Genomic DNA, 14,971 nt, shown 5'->3' on the forward strand with positions numbered 1-14,971 from the left:
GATGGTAGCTACATTCCTAACACTTTCCAGAGCCTGGCATGGAGCAGGTGCTCAGGAAATAATGAATGGAAAACACACACCTGGGCCAACATCTCTCCTGATGTAGGGACAGATGCCCAAGGTTCCTGGCGAACCTACCAACTGTCCCAGGAAGGTGGCTCACGGGAGGTGGGAAGAGTACAGCAGTCTAGCCTGTGACACTGAATTTCCCCTCTTATCAGAGGTGTGGCTTTGGGTACCTCCCTCACCGGCTCTGAATTCCGGGGGATGCCAACATCAAGAAACAAATGAAATACTGCCCTGAAATACAGTATGGGTGTTGAGCGCTATGCCCATCCCTGTTAGCACTCTTTACGAGGTAGCAGTAGGTTCCGAGGGACGCGCTGAGAGCACTCGCTGACTCACTTAGCCGGCTGGTGGCTGTGGACCCCCTCCTCCCCTGAATGTAACAGAGCCGCACACCAGCCAGCACAGAAAACATTGCTTTATTAACTGCGTTTGCCAACACACGAGGAGTGCAAAGGGCTCCTTGAGACACAGGCCCTGGTTGGGGCCAGGGTCTGGAAACCCTCATGAGTGAGTGGGACAGGATGGGACTAGGAGCTACGCAGCAGCGGCAACACAGAATCATGCAGGGCATGGTGGGCACTGGCCACGGCAAAGCGGCCATACATTCTATTGCTCGTTAAGGGTAGCGAACATGGACAATGTACAAAAAGGAGAAATAGGTCTTTGCGTTAATGAAAAATACATTTTTTCTCTACAAAGGAATCTTTTCTAATACAAGAAAATAAATATTGCAACATAAGCCAAAAATAATTTAAAATTGCTCTTTTCAATATATTTTCAATATTTCTCTTGTATATTAACAAATGGCACATCACTTTCTTTGAAACAAGGACAGAAGGTGTCTCCTCCTGTGACATTCATATCATCCCCCCACCCCGAGCCGTTTGTGGAGCACAGAGTATTGTGCATCTGAGGGACAAGGTGGCAGGAAGTGCCTTAAAGAACAACCAAAAGTCCCAGACTCCAGCCCTGGCTCTTTGGCCAATGTGGCCAGCTGGGCCAGGGGCATGGGAAGTGGCCTCCCCAAGGGCCTTGGTACAGGCATCCAGACCATTCTGCAGAGCTTCAGGCATGGCCAGAGGTTGGCCACATCTGGCAGTGAGCAAGGAAATGCCAAGTTCAGCTGCTGCCAATGTCTGTTAGTATCATCGGGCAGTCGATGCTCTAGAAATTGCCCCAGCAGGTCCCACAATATGCCCAAACACAACACACAGACATGCACGTATGTGGACACACGAGACGTGCCCTGACACATGCATACCTACAGACTGGCACTCACGTCCGGAAACCCAGGTGGCTTCTCTAAGGAAACCGAGACCCTGACATAGCAAATGCTCATACACTGTCACAAAGTCAGAGCTCATTTAATAAAATAAACCCTTCTACCTTTCTTCTCCTTATTGACTTTAAAATACATTTGTGATCCATAAAAATACTTTCCTTGCACCTCATCCTTCCTGGCTGTGATGAGGAGGAGGACTGTGCAGCCAGGACCAGGAGAAGGGTGGATGGCAGCCAGGAGGAGTAATAGGAGCTTCTCCCTCCTGGGAGAGGGCCAGTGAGTATGGTGGGCAGAGGTGCTCAAACAAAAGATCCGCCTCAGCCTCTGGCCTGCAAAAGGACTTCTGTCTCGTTCCCTGCTTCCCGCCTCAACCCCAGGGTTGGCAAAGCTGTCTACACTGTGGACAGGAGATGGGAAAAAGAGTGAAAAGGGCTGTGGCTAATGGTGGGAACCAGTATCCTTGTCCTCTGTGTGGTCTTGCTGGACATCCCAGAGGTGGACAGCTGTGGGGCAAGAATAGCTCTAGGGGCCAGGTCTGGGAGTTAAGGTTCTCCCACCTCCCCCACCAGCTAGCTTAACAGATCCCTGAGCCCTGCGCAGGACACAGTCCCAGGGATAGTCCAGTCCAAAGCAAGAGCCAACACAGAAGGGAATCCAGAGGCCAACTTGGGTGGAGTACCCCTGAAGGGTGCTGGCTGCCCTTCCTGACCCCAGCCAGACACGCTGCAGTATATTCCCTTCCGTGTTCTCTCCTGCCCTCCTGCCCTAGCCTCTGCCCCCAGGGAGCCCAGACTTCGCCTCCATATGCATGAAGCGGTGGGAGGGGGACAAGCGTGGAGTCTACTGGGCAGGAGCCATTCCTGGCACCCCACCTCTCCCCCTGGCAGAGTTTGGTTGTTCTTTAAGCTCCTCACTTGGTTCCCTGTGAGGTCAGACTGGGCAATCTGGCACAGACAAGATTGTGACCCAAAGCACGGGGAAGGAAGGAGGACTGTTCAAAGGCAGTAAACAGAGAACGGGGATGGGCCGCTGGTGCGGACACTGCACTGGCCATTACTACCAAGACGGCAGGCAGACTAAATTCCACATGGTAGCTTGTGCCATTCCAACGCCCAGAATCCTTGAAGCCCGCCCCGAGTCCACTCCAACTGGACACATTTGCCTGATCTTCTGAACTGAGTCCTAGCTTTGTTTCCCGTTTTGCTAAAATTCACATGAAACCGTGTGTCGATGACAATGCCACTGTCGTACCTTGGAAGTTCTGGAGTCAGGGGTGGGTGGTCAAGCTGCTGCCCATCCCGCCGATTTGCACGTTGAGTGTTTGTGTGGGGAGAACCACATGGTGAAGACCTTTGCCATGCTGGTTTTGCTGTCACTGTTCTTCCCCTCTGTGAGTTTCAGAGTTTAGGAAAGCTCACAGTGGGCCCAGCCCAGGACCGGAGTCCCAACACCTGGTTCCCGCGTCCCAATTCCAACGGTTCAGCAGCAGAACAACATCTTCTTCCAAGAGCCTGGGCTCCTCTCCTTGGGTGTGTACAATGAACATGTCTCTCTACACTTTGTTGCTAAAGAACTCCGTTAAAAAAAAAAAAAAAAAGTCCAAGCGACAAGTTGTCAGGTCCAGGCTGTGCTGTATTATGGTCAAAATATTCTTTGGCATCCACAGAATGATTCGACTGATTCACTGGACTTATGCAAGATTTCTTGTCGGAGAAGTTCTGGCTTCACCAGTGGTGGAAGTGACCCAGGAGTAATTCATAAAACAAAAAAAAAACCATGTTTTCACTGAATTCCTTTTATTGTTTGTTCCCTGAGCTATCACCCTGGGGCCACTCCACTGACACTCTTCAGAGCAACTACCTGGGACCTAGGGGATGGGACAGAAAAGGTGGGTGGGTGGTGGTGGGTAGGGAGGGCAGAACCAGGGAAGGGGGTAACGGCTCACAGGGACAGAGGAACCAGGAACATCCAGCAAGACTTGAAACAGCCACAGCAGGCCAACATGGCCTGCCCCGGGCCCCGGGATCCCACTTGCTTGTTGGAAGGAGGAGTTTCCAAAAGGAAACCGAGGAAGAAGCTCATCTCATAGCAGGACTGGAAAATTTGAAAAGGCAAACGGTCTGGTCTGGTCAGGTCAGCTGTCTGGGAGTGACCAGACGTCAGCCGAGACTGGCCCCAAAGGAAGGAAGGAAGTTGGAGCCCCAGAGCAATTCTCTAAGTGGGGGGAGTCTGAGCCCCACGCCCCTGTCTGGGCACTGGCCCTCCCTTGCAGCCCTCCACCGGCACTGGCGGCTGGCTGGCTGTTTGGGAGTCCCCTGAGTAAATGGCACAGCTCAGGAAGGATTCTAGGAACCCCTTCTCAGAGCCGCCGGGCTGGGCACTGGCAGGGGTGGAGCAGCAAGGGAGTGGAGGGTCGCGGGGTGGGCGGGCAGGCCTCAGATGATGTGGGTTGATCAGGAACAGCGGTGGTTCCTCTGGAACCAGCGGGCCCTCTGCGCCCCCTCAGTGCTTTCTTGTATAAGCTCGTTGTGCTTGTGACAGTGAGTAGACTCTGGCTGGGGATCACTTATTATACTTCCTTGGGGATCAGTGGAGTGCAGCAGGACCCGCCAAATGGACCCCAGTGGAATTTGGGGGCAAGGCGGGGCAGGCCCTGGGCTGGCCCATCTGCCATGAAATAATGCCCAAACGACGGTCTGTGTCACCCAGTGGCAGCGGGCTGGAGTCCTGAGCTCTTCTTCGCCTCGCCTACATCTAGCCAGGAGCCCAGCAATGCCGCGTGGGCTGGGGCGGGGTGCTGCCGCGGCGGGGATGGGGCACAGGACCTGCTAGAGCCCCTGCGGCCAGAGCCGTGGAAGGAATTCTAACGTCCTAGGCCAGCACAGAGGAAAGACAACAGTGTGGAATTCAAAACTCTCTCTATATTAAAAATAAAACCACAACAGAGTGGCAGTCTCAAGGATCTGAGACACTCAGCAGAGATTGGAAATGGCAGTTGTGACTGGGCTGAGGCCTCGTGGGAGGACCAGGGCAGGGCCTGGGACAGGGTGGGGGTGACTTAGGAGGCCAGTACCCCCATGCGGACCACCTCCTCAGCCCCTGCTTCCCGGGGAGCCCGCTGCACCCCACTGTCCTCAGCTTCCACATCTGAGTCGCTCATCTCTCCATCAGAGAAGTAGCCGTCAGTCTCAGTGTCAAAGTGTAGGCTGACCTTGGGCCTCTCGGCCACAGCAGAGGGCGGTCCTGTCCCAGCATCAGGCCTGGTACCTGGCGATCTCCGGGTTCCCTTGTTTTCTCGGGGCAGCCGGAGCCGGCCCAAGGGCTTGGGGCTCACTGTAGGGCCAGGCACTTGGACATTCGAGTCGGCAGCCATTGGGGCTGCCTCGTCCAGGGTCTCGGGGGCCAGAGGAGGGGGGCTGTCAGGGGCCGCTGGGATGGGACAGTCCCCAGCTGTGGGACTAGACGGCAGGTGGGAAGGCGTTCGGCGCGTTGGTTTCCGGGCCACTAGGCCCTGACCACCCTTGCCGCTGGCTGCATCCTGGCCCCAGGGCTTCTTGGGGGATTTGTCCGGAGTCGTCCGTGAGCCAGGCCCGTCCTGCGGCGGCTTCTTCTTGGCAGGCAGGCGGGTGCGGCCACGGGCCTTCCTGGCAGGGTCCCCAGGTCGCAGTGAGGGGTCCCGCATGAAGCTCAGCAGTGTCTCCTCGTCTTGCAGCAGCTCCTCTGACAGTAGCCCCGGGGCGGGGTCTTCACGGTGCCCATTGTTTAGTGACCACTCGCTCATGGCCATGTTCTCTGCTGTGATCTGCACTGACTGCGCCAGCCAGCTGTTGAAGAAGGTGCCATCGATGGGGAATGAGGTGGATAGGCCTGGCCAAGGGGAGAGAGGAAGCAAGTGAGACGCTCGTAGGTGTGTATCCCACCCTTTCAGGAAGCCCTCCCGGACCCTCCCCAGCAGGCCACTGTGCACCTCCCTCCCTCTCTTCCTCTTGCCAGACCCAATTAAGCCATCTTGTTTGCTGATCCCTCCTGTCAACACCACCAAAGAGGGACTATATGGGTCCACACCATATACCCCTCTCCCCAGGACAACCTACTCCCAGAACTGGCTTCATGATTTGGAACCCAGAATGTAAAGTGAAAATGTGGGCTCCCTGTTCAAAAATTATTAAGGTATTTCAAGGTGACAACAGTAGAGCATTAAACCAAGCAAGAGCCCTTTGAGACTGCACAGGTACACACACCCATGAAGCCGGCTCTGCACCTCTCCCATCCCGGGGACGCAGAGGATGAAGGAATGAAGGAAAACGCCTCAGGCCACCAGGGGGCGCTGTTTTTTTGTGAGAATTATTTCTGAAGCAGACAAGTTGGATAGGGTAGCCAAGTGCATCTGTGTAGAAGGTCCCTCTTGGATGTCAGGGCCAGCAGGTGAAACTGGGCCTTCCTTCTGATACCCAACTGGTCAAGTGGTCCCATTCCTGAGAATGAGGGACATACAAGATGACATGAGGCTTCCCTGCTGGAGACAGGTCTGGATAATTCCACTGTCATCCCTGAGGAAGTGTTCTAGGGGAAGCATGTGATACCCTGGGAGAGAAAGCCCAAAGCTGGGGGTGGGGGGGGTGGGTAGAGGGCTCAAGGGCTGTTCTGCTTAATGTAGGAGCACTAAGGAGTCTGTGACTGACCATGTACTGGGCCAATACCTATGGCCACTCCTTTGGGTCTCTCTGGGTGGCTCCAGGAAGGTTCCCTAGTGCTGAAGGGAGGGCTCATTTGAGAAATTCCAGCAGAGCGGGACCAGGATGGAGAATTCTGGCTGACCCTCATTTCCCAGCATAGGGCTACATTCTGTAAGGGCACAGAGGGCCCACATGTCCCCTGGGGACTCTAGGAGTCTGGCTAAGAGAATGTGAGGGCAGCTCCTGAAACCCTGGCCCAGCCTCCAGATGTACAAAAGGGGAATTTCTTGGGATGCCAGATGGGACAGAGACCCTATCTACTTTCCTTTATGGTTAAAAGGTATGAGCACCTGGGCATGGAAGGGCCTGGCTAGCCCTCTTGGGCTTCCTACTCTGTGCAACAGAAGTGCTGGTGGACCTTGCTGGCCTTAGGTTCGGGGCTGCAAGTGGAGTGATGGTGTAAGCCTGGCCATGTCCGCCAGGCCAGTGTGGCCACTCACTCACCCAGCTGCCCCAGGACTGAGTCGGGCCCCGCCTTCACTTTCTCTTTCTTCTCGGGGCTGCCCTTCGGGCCCTCACGGCCTTTCCTTTTCGAGTCGCTCTTCTTGCCCTTTGCTCTCTTCCCAGACCCCTCTGCCAGGGAAAGAGAGAGCAGGAGGGAGGCGGTTACCCCGAGCAGCTCAGTCAAAACCAAGATCACTGTGGGCCATCCATATGATAGTCCTCTATCACCTGTGCCTCAACTTCCAGGTCACTTTGCCCTGCTAATGTGTCCTAGGCTCAGAGCCCCAGGACCTGGGATAAATGGGGCTCCTGTGAGTCAGGGACAGCTGGTGGGGAACAGAAGGTAAGTGCCTACTGCTGCCCTTGAATGGCTTGGGGAGGGCGCAGGGCCACAAAGTGGGTGAAGGACCCTCCTCCAGGACCTGGAATGCAGTCTGACATCTACATGGCCTATAGATGTCGGGGTGGGGTGGGAGTCCTGGTGGGTGCAAAGGGTAACTACAGGTGAGTGGCCAGGTCAGGGCCTTCAATGCTAGGCCTAGCGGCCAGACATGGATGTGGAGAGAAGTCTGAGGACTATCTGAGGAGTCAAGAGATGTGGGTTCTAGTCCAGCCACAGTGGTCAGTCCCATGAGCAAGTCTCCTGCCTTGGCTTCTTGGTCTGCTCTCAAGGTCACACAGCAGATAGCAGACTCGGGGTGCACACCTGGCCCTTATATCCTTTTGGTCCGTGACCACATAGGTTTAGGGAGCCACAGGGAACACTGGAGCAGGAGAGGGACATCTGCAAGGGGAGGCCCAGCTGCCAGAAATCTTCTAAGTTTTTCAGCAGGAGTCTGGAGCGCTTCTCAGATAAAGGTTTACAAGAAATTTGAGGGATATGGACTTTCCCTAGCTGTGCTACTAATCCCCTGTGCAACCTCAGAATCCTCATCTCTGACATGACACTCCTGCCTACATGCTCTGGAGGGAGATTTCTAAGGTTTCCCAGTGCCCTCAGGAAAGTCTGAGCTCCTTCTGAGGCTACAAGACCTTGCACGTCTGATCCTAGCAAGACCCCAACCTCACTTGAGATGTGGTTCTTTTGCCCAAGTTGCTGCTATGCCAGCCTCCTTCCAGTTTCTCTAAAAAGACAAGCTCCAGCCTCTAGGATTCCAAATTTTACTGCTCTTCAACTGGTTCATGGCCTAAATATAACTGCCACAGGAAGGCTTCTCCAGTGCTCCGGCCAGACAGGCCTCGACGATATGCTTATAGCCATATGCCCATCCCAGGGGTCATCAGTTTTGGGCAGAGGCAAACCAGTCTTCTCCCCACATGTCTCGCTCTGAACAAAAGGATGCCTGATGCTGCCACTCAGCTCCAGGAGCTGCAAACGTCCCCAGATTCAGTGTGGGGATGCAGACCTGGCTCTTGACCTCGTTTCTGTAATCCTGTGCCTGAGGGTACTACAGGCTTTGCCACGTTCTGTTACCCTGATTGTGGGACTCTCCTTCTGCAGCTGGACCTCTCACCACAGTGAGGTCCTAAGAAGCCAGACACATAGCTCCAGGATCACCACTGCTGTGAAGCCATCTCTGGTACTTCTGTCCCTGCACTGGTGCCAACTGCAGCCCCTTGGGCACCACTTTCCTTTATCTTTCCAGATGGTGAGCTCCACAAAGACAGGAAGCCTATCCATTCCGCCCATGGCAGCGTGCCCCGCAGTACCCGGCACAGGGCCTGGCATCCTGTCTACACTCAGTTTTAATACTCGCTGAAAAAATCAACAGAGGAGAAGGAGCCTGGAGAGCTCTGGCAGCCAGGAAGCTGCCAGTCTTGGGGATGCATGGTAAGCTCTGACCTTTGCATGGACACGGCCCGGCCTCACCCAGGACCTGTTTTTGGCAGGGCTGGTTCCTTGGGCCAGAGTAGGTGGTGATCCCAAAGTGCAAATGAGGCAGCTTGGCTCAGACAAGGGTGGGGCGGTACCAGGTCCTCAGTCATTCGTTCTGGGGGTGGCCCAACAGCTCTGGTTCCTCTCCACTGCAGGCCTAGCCTGACCCAGAGGCTGAACTAGCAGCGGCAGCTCCTGGCTCAAAATATCTTGCCACCAAGCTGCATGTATTCTACATTAGAGGACCTTTTTTGAGTTAAGCATTGCCCTTCTGAACATGTAAACACTCTGGGAAGGGCCCTGTGTCTGGCAACATCCACACAACTAGCAGAAAACAGCGACACTGGAGATTCTTTGGCCTTAGATTTCCAGATCTCTTAAATACATGTCACGGGAAGAGTTTAAGAAGAAAGCAGACAATCAACATCACTTATCATCAGGGAAACACAAATCAAAGCCACAATGAGATACTACCTAACACCTGTCAGAATGGCTAACGTTAACAACTCAGGCAACAACACACGTGGCGAGGATGTGGAGAAAGAGGATCTCTTTTGCATTGTTGGTGGCAATGCAAGTTGGTGCAGCCACTCTGGAAAACAGTATGGAGGTTCGTCAAAAAATTAAAAATAGAACTACCCTACGACCCAGTAATTGCACTACTAGGCATTTATCCACGGGATACAGGTGTGCTGTTTCAAAGGGACACATGCTCCCCCTTGTTTATAGTAGCACTATCAATAGTCAAAGTATGGAAAGAGCCCAAATGTCCATCGATGGATGAATGGATAAAGAAGATGTGGTATATCTATACAATGGAGTATTACTTGGCAATCAAAAGAATGACATCTTGCCATTTGCAACTATGTGGAACTGGAGGGTATTATGCTAAGTGAAATCAGTCAGTCAGAGAAAGACAAAGATCATATGACTTCACTCATATGAGGACTTTAAGAGACAAAACAGATGAACATAAGGGAAGGGAAGCAAAAATAGTATAAAAACAGGGAGGGGGACAAAACAGAAGAGACTCATAAATATGGAGAACAAACTGAGGGTTACTGGAGGGGGTGTGGGAGGGGGGATGGGCTAAATGGGTAAGGGGCACTAAGGAATCTACTCCTGAAATCACTGTTGTAAATGTTAAAAAATAAAAAATAAAATTAAAAAAAAAGAAGAAAACAGACAAAAAGAACTGCTAGTAGGCATCCAAATTTTATCAGATGAGGTCAGAGAGAAAGAACACAGAGGTCCTCTTCCATCTCTGGAGCAGCTGCCTGCTGCTGGATCAACATGAAGCCACGCAGGGGTTCAGGGAAGCTCTCTAGCTTCTGGCCCCTTCCTGTCCCAACACCAGCTTAGAGCTACTGTGCACGCGCAATCTACTCCTGCACCACTATGGCCCTGGAACTACCTACGTATCCCTAGTGGACCAGAAAGCCTCCTCAGGAGAGGCCTGATGCCCACATTCCCATCTCTGGCTCCTTGCCAACCAACATACAACTGAGGCCCTAGTAGGTCCCAACTTGGCCTACTTAATTGGTTCTGGAAGGTCTGTGTATGGGCCAGTGGCCCCCACTAGGACCTGAATACACAAACCCTCCTCGGGACCTGGCCCATTGAGAGTGTGCACGCTGAGCGGTGGCTGGCGGGGGGCAGGGAAGATGCCTACCTCGACACAGGTCCTGTTCAATCAGTTTCATCTGCAGGTGGAATATCTGTTCCTGGAGTTTGCAGATGGCGTGTTTTGTTCTCTCACGCCTTGTTACCATGTAGCACAGATTTCTAACCTGAGGAGACAAGAGAGAGGTTTTCCACTTTACTCATGGGCAGCCACATCTGACCTCCCAGCCCTGGGGTGAGGGTTGGGGGGGCACTGCTGCCTAACCTGCCTGGGACATCTAGGAATCAATTCCCAAGCCCTGAGTGTGTCCTCAGCCCTGAGCCACAGTTCTCTGGTCCAAAACACAGGCCAAGCACAGCCTTGACCCTGCGGCTCCCACTGGGCCTGGGCCAGAGCAGGCAGGGAGAGCATCCAGTTAGCTCAGGCTGGTGACTCTACCTGCCTTCTCTAGGCATGAACTTCCTGGCTCACTCTGCCGTGCTGCCCCTGTGGCTGCCCTCCCCCTACCTACACAGTGCCCCCAGGCTCAGTGGGGCCTTGTAAGGTTACCAATTCCATCCCTCTGCCTCCTGTCCAAGGACTCTTGTCCATCAAAGATATTCCTCAGCCAAAAACACCATGACAAGGCCAACTCCTATCCTGAGACACAAATGGCCATGGTGCAGAGAAGAAAGAGCTCCAGCAGAGCAGCTTTGAGTAGTCAGGCAGTCTCTGACCCCTGGGGCTGAGTGTGCCATGTCCACTTGCTGCACTAAGACCTGAGCCAAGCCCATGCCTGCTCTGGCCAAGGCCCTTCCACATGGCTATGTTCACTCAGCCTGAGACAGAAGTTCTCAGGAGGAAAGGCAGGGGCCTCTCTGACTGCTTAAGGGCCGCTAGGAAGAGAGTCTAGTCCTTTGGAGACCGGTTTGCTTAAGCTCACTCTGCAGCTGTTCTGGAAGCACCTGAAGGATGGGCCATGTTGCTCCGCATCCACCTGGTGCCTTTCCCCAGTGTGCCATCCCCTCACAGCTGCTCTCAGAGTATATCACACTTCTGGGCCCCTCCCTCAAGACATTTCCTTGTTCCACCATGGTCTTCAGCTCAGGTTGAAGCCTCCAAAGCAGGGACAGATGGCCAGAAGCTGTGCGCTGGAATTCTGGGTCCCACCAGGGTCTGTGCAGCTGAGGACAGTACTTCCGTCTGCAGATGGGTTCCATCTTCAAAGCTGAGTTCAGGCTGCATGACCTTGAGTTGCCTGGGGGAAACCTATGGGTTCCAGAGCCTCTGCCTGTTATCATGACTTCCATTTCTCCTGGCCTGGGGGTACCTGTGATCACACCTCTCTGTGGACATGGATGTCCTCCCTTCTTTCCTGAGCTCAGTGGTGAAGGATATCCCAGAATGTCGGCTCCAGGCTCTGTATGGACTCTAAGGAGCATTCCACCCTTAGAATGTGTGTACCCAGCCTAGACCACAGACATGGCCATTCAAGGCAAATACCTCCCCAAAGGGGCAGCTGCCTGGCCCCAGCCTAAGAGCCCTTGCTTCCTCTCAAATCCTGGACTTCCTCAGGAGCTCCTCATAATCACACATCTCTAAGCACCAGCTTCAGCTCTGGGAACTCACATGGTATTCGTCCTGGCTCAGCAGTGGGCAATGCCATCAGGTCCCTTTTTTCTGAGGGCTTGCTGCCCAGCAGGGCAGAGAGATGCAGAGCAAGTACTGACAGGACCAGGCAGCCCTGACCCAGACCTGGGGGTGGCAAGAAGGCTTCCTGGACAAAGGGACGAGTGGATGTTGATCACACAGAAGTGCATCAGCTGGGGATGAAGATCCAGAGTAAGGCCAGGCAGGGGAGAGGCAGAGCAAGGCCCTGTGTCTACAATGCTAGGCCAAGGGCAGCTGGGGGTAAGGTGGGGTGAGGCAGAAATGCTGAGACCCTGGCATCACCCTTCAGGATCCAGCTCTTCCTCGCTCACCCCCAGAGCCACCCCATGAGTCCCTGATGAACATAACTCTTTCCCATCAGCTCCCTCCATTTCCTGGTCACCTGCACTGGCTCCATCTGGACAAGTAGGCATTCTGGCCCCTCTGCTATCCCAGATCATCTTCTTGAAATGTAAATCCTCCCTCTGTTAACACTTCCACTGTTTTCCCTCCTGGGTTGAACAGTGCCTCCTGCAAATTTTGTCTACCTGGAACCTCAGATATAATCAATTATGATGAGGTCATACCACATATTAATGAGCCCTAAATCCAATGACTGGTGTCCTCATAAAAGGCCATGTGAAGACACATATAGAGAGAATGGTATGTAACAACAGAGACAGAGATGGAATCATGGGTCTACAAGTCAAGAAATGCTAAGGGGTTGCTGGCAATCAGAAGCCAGGAGAGAGGCTCGGAACAGATCCTCCCTCAGAGTCTCTAGACAGAATCAACATTGCCAACATCTTGATCTTGGATTTCTGGTCTCTAGAACTGTAAGAAAACATATTTTATGGCACCCGGGTGGCTCAGTAGGTTAAGCATACGACTTCGGCTCAGGTCTGATCTCACCGTTCGTGAATTCAAGCCCTGTGTCAGGCTCTGTGCTGACAGCTCTGAGCCTGGAGCCTGCTTCAAATTTTGTGTCTGCCTCTCTCTCTGCCCCTCCCCTGCTAGCACTCTGTCTCTCTCTCTCTCTCTCAAAAAAAAAATAATAAAAAAAAGGAACCTCCAGAAGGCCTTCCTTCCCTGTCCACTGCATCCAAGCAGCTCAGCATTATTCTCCCTGAAACCTGGTCTGCTTCCCTCCTGGGAGTCACATGGCTTCATGTGCATGGGGACCATGGGGGTGAAGAGAGGTAGACAGACTCATGACTTTGAAGGCCTCAAAACAAACCAGTCAATACATCAAACCTAAAAACAGTTCAAAGTCCAGCTTTTAAAAAATTTCCCGGGGCGCCTGGGTGGCGCAGTCGGTTAAGCGTCCGACTTCAGCCAGGTCACGATCTCGCGGTCCGTGAGTTCGAGCCCCGCGTCGGGCTCTGGGCTGATGGCTCAGAGCCTGGAGCCTGTTTCCGATTCTGTGTCTCCCTCTCTCTCTGCCCCTCCCCTGTTCATGCTCTGTCTCTCTCTGTCCTAAAAATAAATAAACGTTGAAAAAAAAAAAAATTAAAAAAATAAATAAATAAATAAAAAATTTCCCAAACATTCCACCATCGAACTTACTCTAACGTTAATCCTTAACAATGACATGAGCTTTAGAGGTGCAGAGTTCCCTTCAAAGAAACCACTACTTACTTCATCACTTTCTATTCAAATACAGATTTTATATATTTTTTGTTCTTTCATCTGAAACTTTACAAAAAGGTTTCTCACAGCAAACCCAAATGAATTACTGGCATCAAGATCCCTTGGGTGGCTGGTTAGAAACACAAATTCCCAGGCTTGGGGGAGTGTGAAAGTCTCTGGTGGTTGTGTCCTCAAACAGATTTTATACAGCACTACACAATCTGAGAATTACTGCCCTAGGCCAGGGGCCTCCAAAGCGAGCTGCATAGGCTACTGACTTAGATAGTTCATTACGGCACAGGAAGGAAATATTAAAGCAAGTACTGGTATATTTTTTGATCCAATTAGAAATTCTGACTATGTTTGTTTCATGATATACAATTGTAGATATGAATGAGGCATGAAAAATACAATATATTGCAGGTAAATGCTCCATGTTTTTCCTGATAAGATGCATGACACAATCAGTACCATCTGGAGATTCCTGTTAGGCAAGATAGGAATGCTTCTTTCTGTGAGAATCCCAACAATACCCACCTTCTGTGGTTGGTACACTGGTCATGATGTGACCACTTGTTCCCACCTCACCCTGGAACCATCGATGACTTCTCTAATTTCTCGCAAGACTGTTAGTTACATAGCTACATGTTACTGAATGTTGTGGAGTTCCACTTCTGTGATGGCTTTTGGGGACGAAGTATTAATATCACCTTAGAAGTTCATCCAGGTTATTAGGTTCCTGACACTTGTCATTATTGTTTTTTCTGATTATAAACATAGGAAGTTCTCTTTAAAAAAATCAGAGTGGGGTGCCAGGGGGCTCAGTTGGTTGAGCGTCCGACTTCAGCTCAGGTCATGACCTCATGGTTTGTAGTTTGGGCCCCACATCCGGCTCTGTGCTAACAGCTCAGAGACCACTTGAGATCCTCTGTCCCTTTCTCTCTCTGCCCCCTCTTGCACATGTGCTCTCTGTCTCTCAAAAATAACTAAACATTAAAAAAAATCAGAGTAAAAAAAGATGAATCAAGTAGCAAAGTCCCCCCCAAACTACAGATTGGTAATAAAAGCAGGCTTTACATTTTGAGGAAATTGTTTTGTTATCAGTAAGTTTTACAGAGTGAGCCTGAATGTGGGTGAGGAGGTTGGAAGGCCAGGGAGGGCTCCCAGCCAGTTATCCTGAGCTAGACTGGACTAGTGTTGGGCATTTGTGGAGACTAGGGAGATTGTGGGGGGCAGGCTTGGACCTATGGGCCTGTTGGGCACGAGAGGCTGGAGTTCAGAAAGGAGTGTGGGATGGATCAGCCTCCTGATGGGGAGCAGAGCTGTGGAGCAGACCGCTGAGAGGTCAGACGGAGTGTGGTGAACTGATGATCACTGGGGACAGGGAGCACTCAGAGAGAGCAGAGAACGGGAGGGTATTAAGGGGGGTTCTGGTCAAAGCATCCACACAAAACATATTTCAATACCAAAGGCATGTCTGACTGTGGTAACCACTGCTGAGAAGGATGAGGATGGAGAAGTGGCCACTGGATGTAGGTGATGGGAAGCTGTTGGTGGCCCTAGTAGATGGTAGTGGCAGGAGCCTGGCCGGAGTGGGAAGCAGTGAGGGAAGACAGGGAGGGACAGATGGGGGTTAGGGCAGAGGGTCCCATGCCTGGAAGGACACATGGAAGGAGGATGTG

At 52.4% G+C, this 14,971-nt stretch overlaps 1 protein-coding gene across 10 annotated transcripts in view; it reads right to left on the reverse strand.

Moving 5' to 3' along the window:
• Positions 1–468: 468 nt before the first annotated feature.
• Positions 469–14,971, reverse strand: part of JADE2 (jade family PHD finger 2) — a 134,605-nt gene continuing 120,102 nt past the window's right edge. For 9 of the 10 annotated variants that reach the window (XM_086703891.1, XM_086703866.1, XM_086703901.1 and 6 more), the window contains 3 exons: positions 10,080–10,197; positions 6,532–6,660; positions 469–5,218 (listed from right to left, as the gene is read on the reverse strand). In XM_086703891.1, the coding sequence (XP_086560017.1) occupies positions 4,410–5,218; positions 6,532–6,660; positions 10,080–10,197 (1,056 nt within the window). In that variant the 3' untranslated portion in view covers positions 469–4,409. The remainder of the gene's footprint in view (positions 5,219–6,531; positions 6,661–10,079; positions 10,198–14,971) is intronic. The other variant, XM_086703917.1, reaches the window with a different exon arrangement.

The sequence above is a fragment of the Puma concolor genome, chromosome A1 (assembly GCF_028749965.1).
Source record: "Puma concolor isolate L17-30 chromosome A1, mPumCon1.1.hap2, whole genome shotgun sequence".
Classification (NCBI taxonomy): Eukaryota; Metazoa; Chordata; class Mammalia; order Carnivora; family Felidae; genus Puma; species Puma concolor.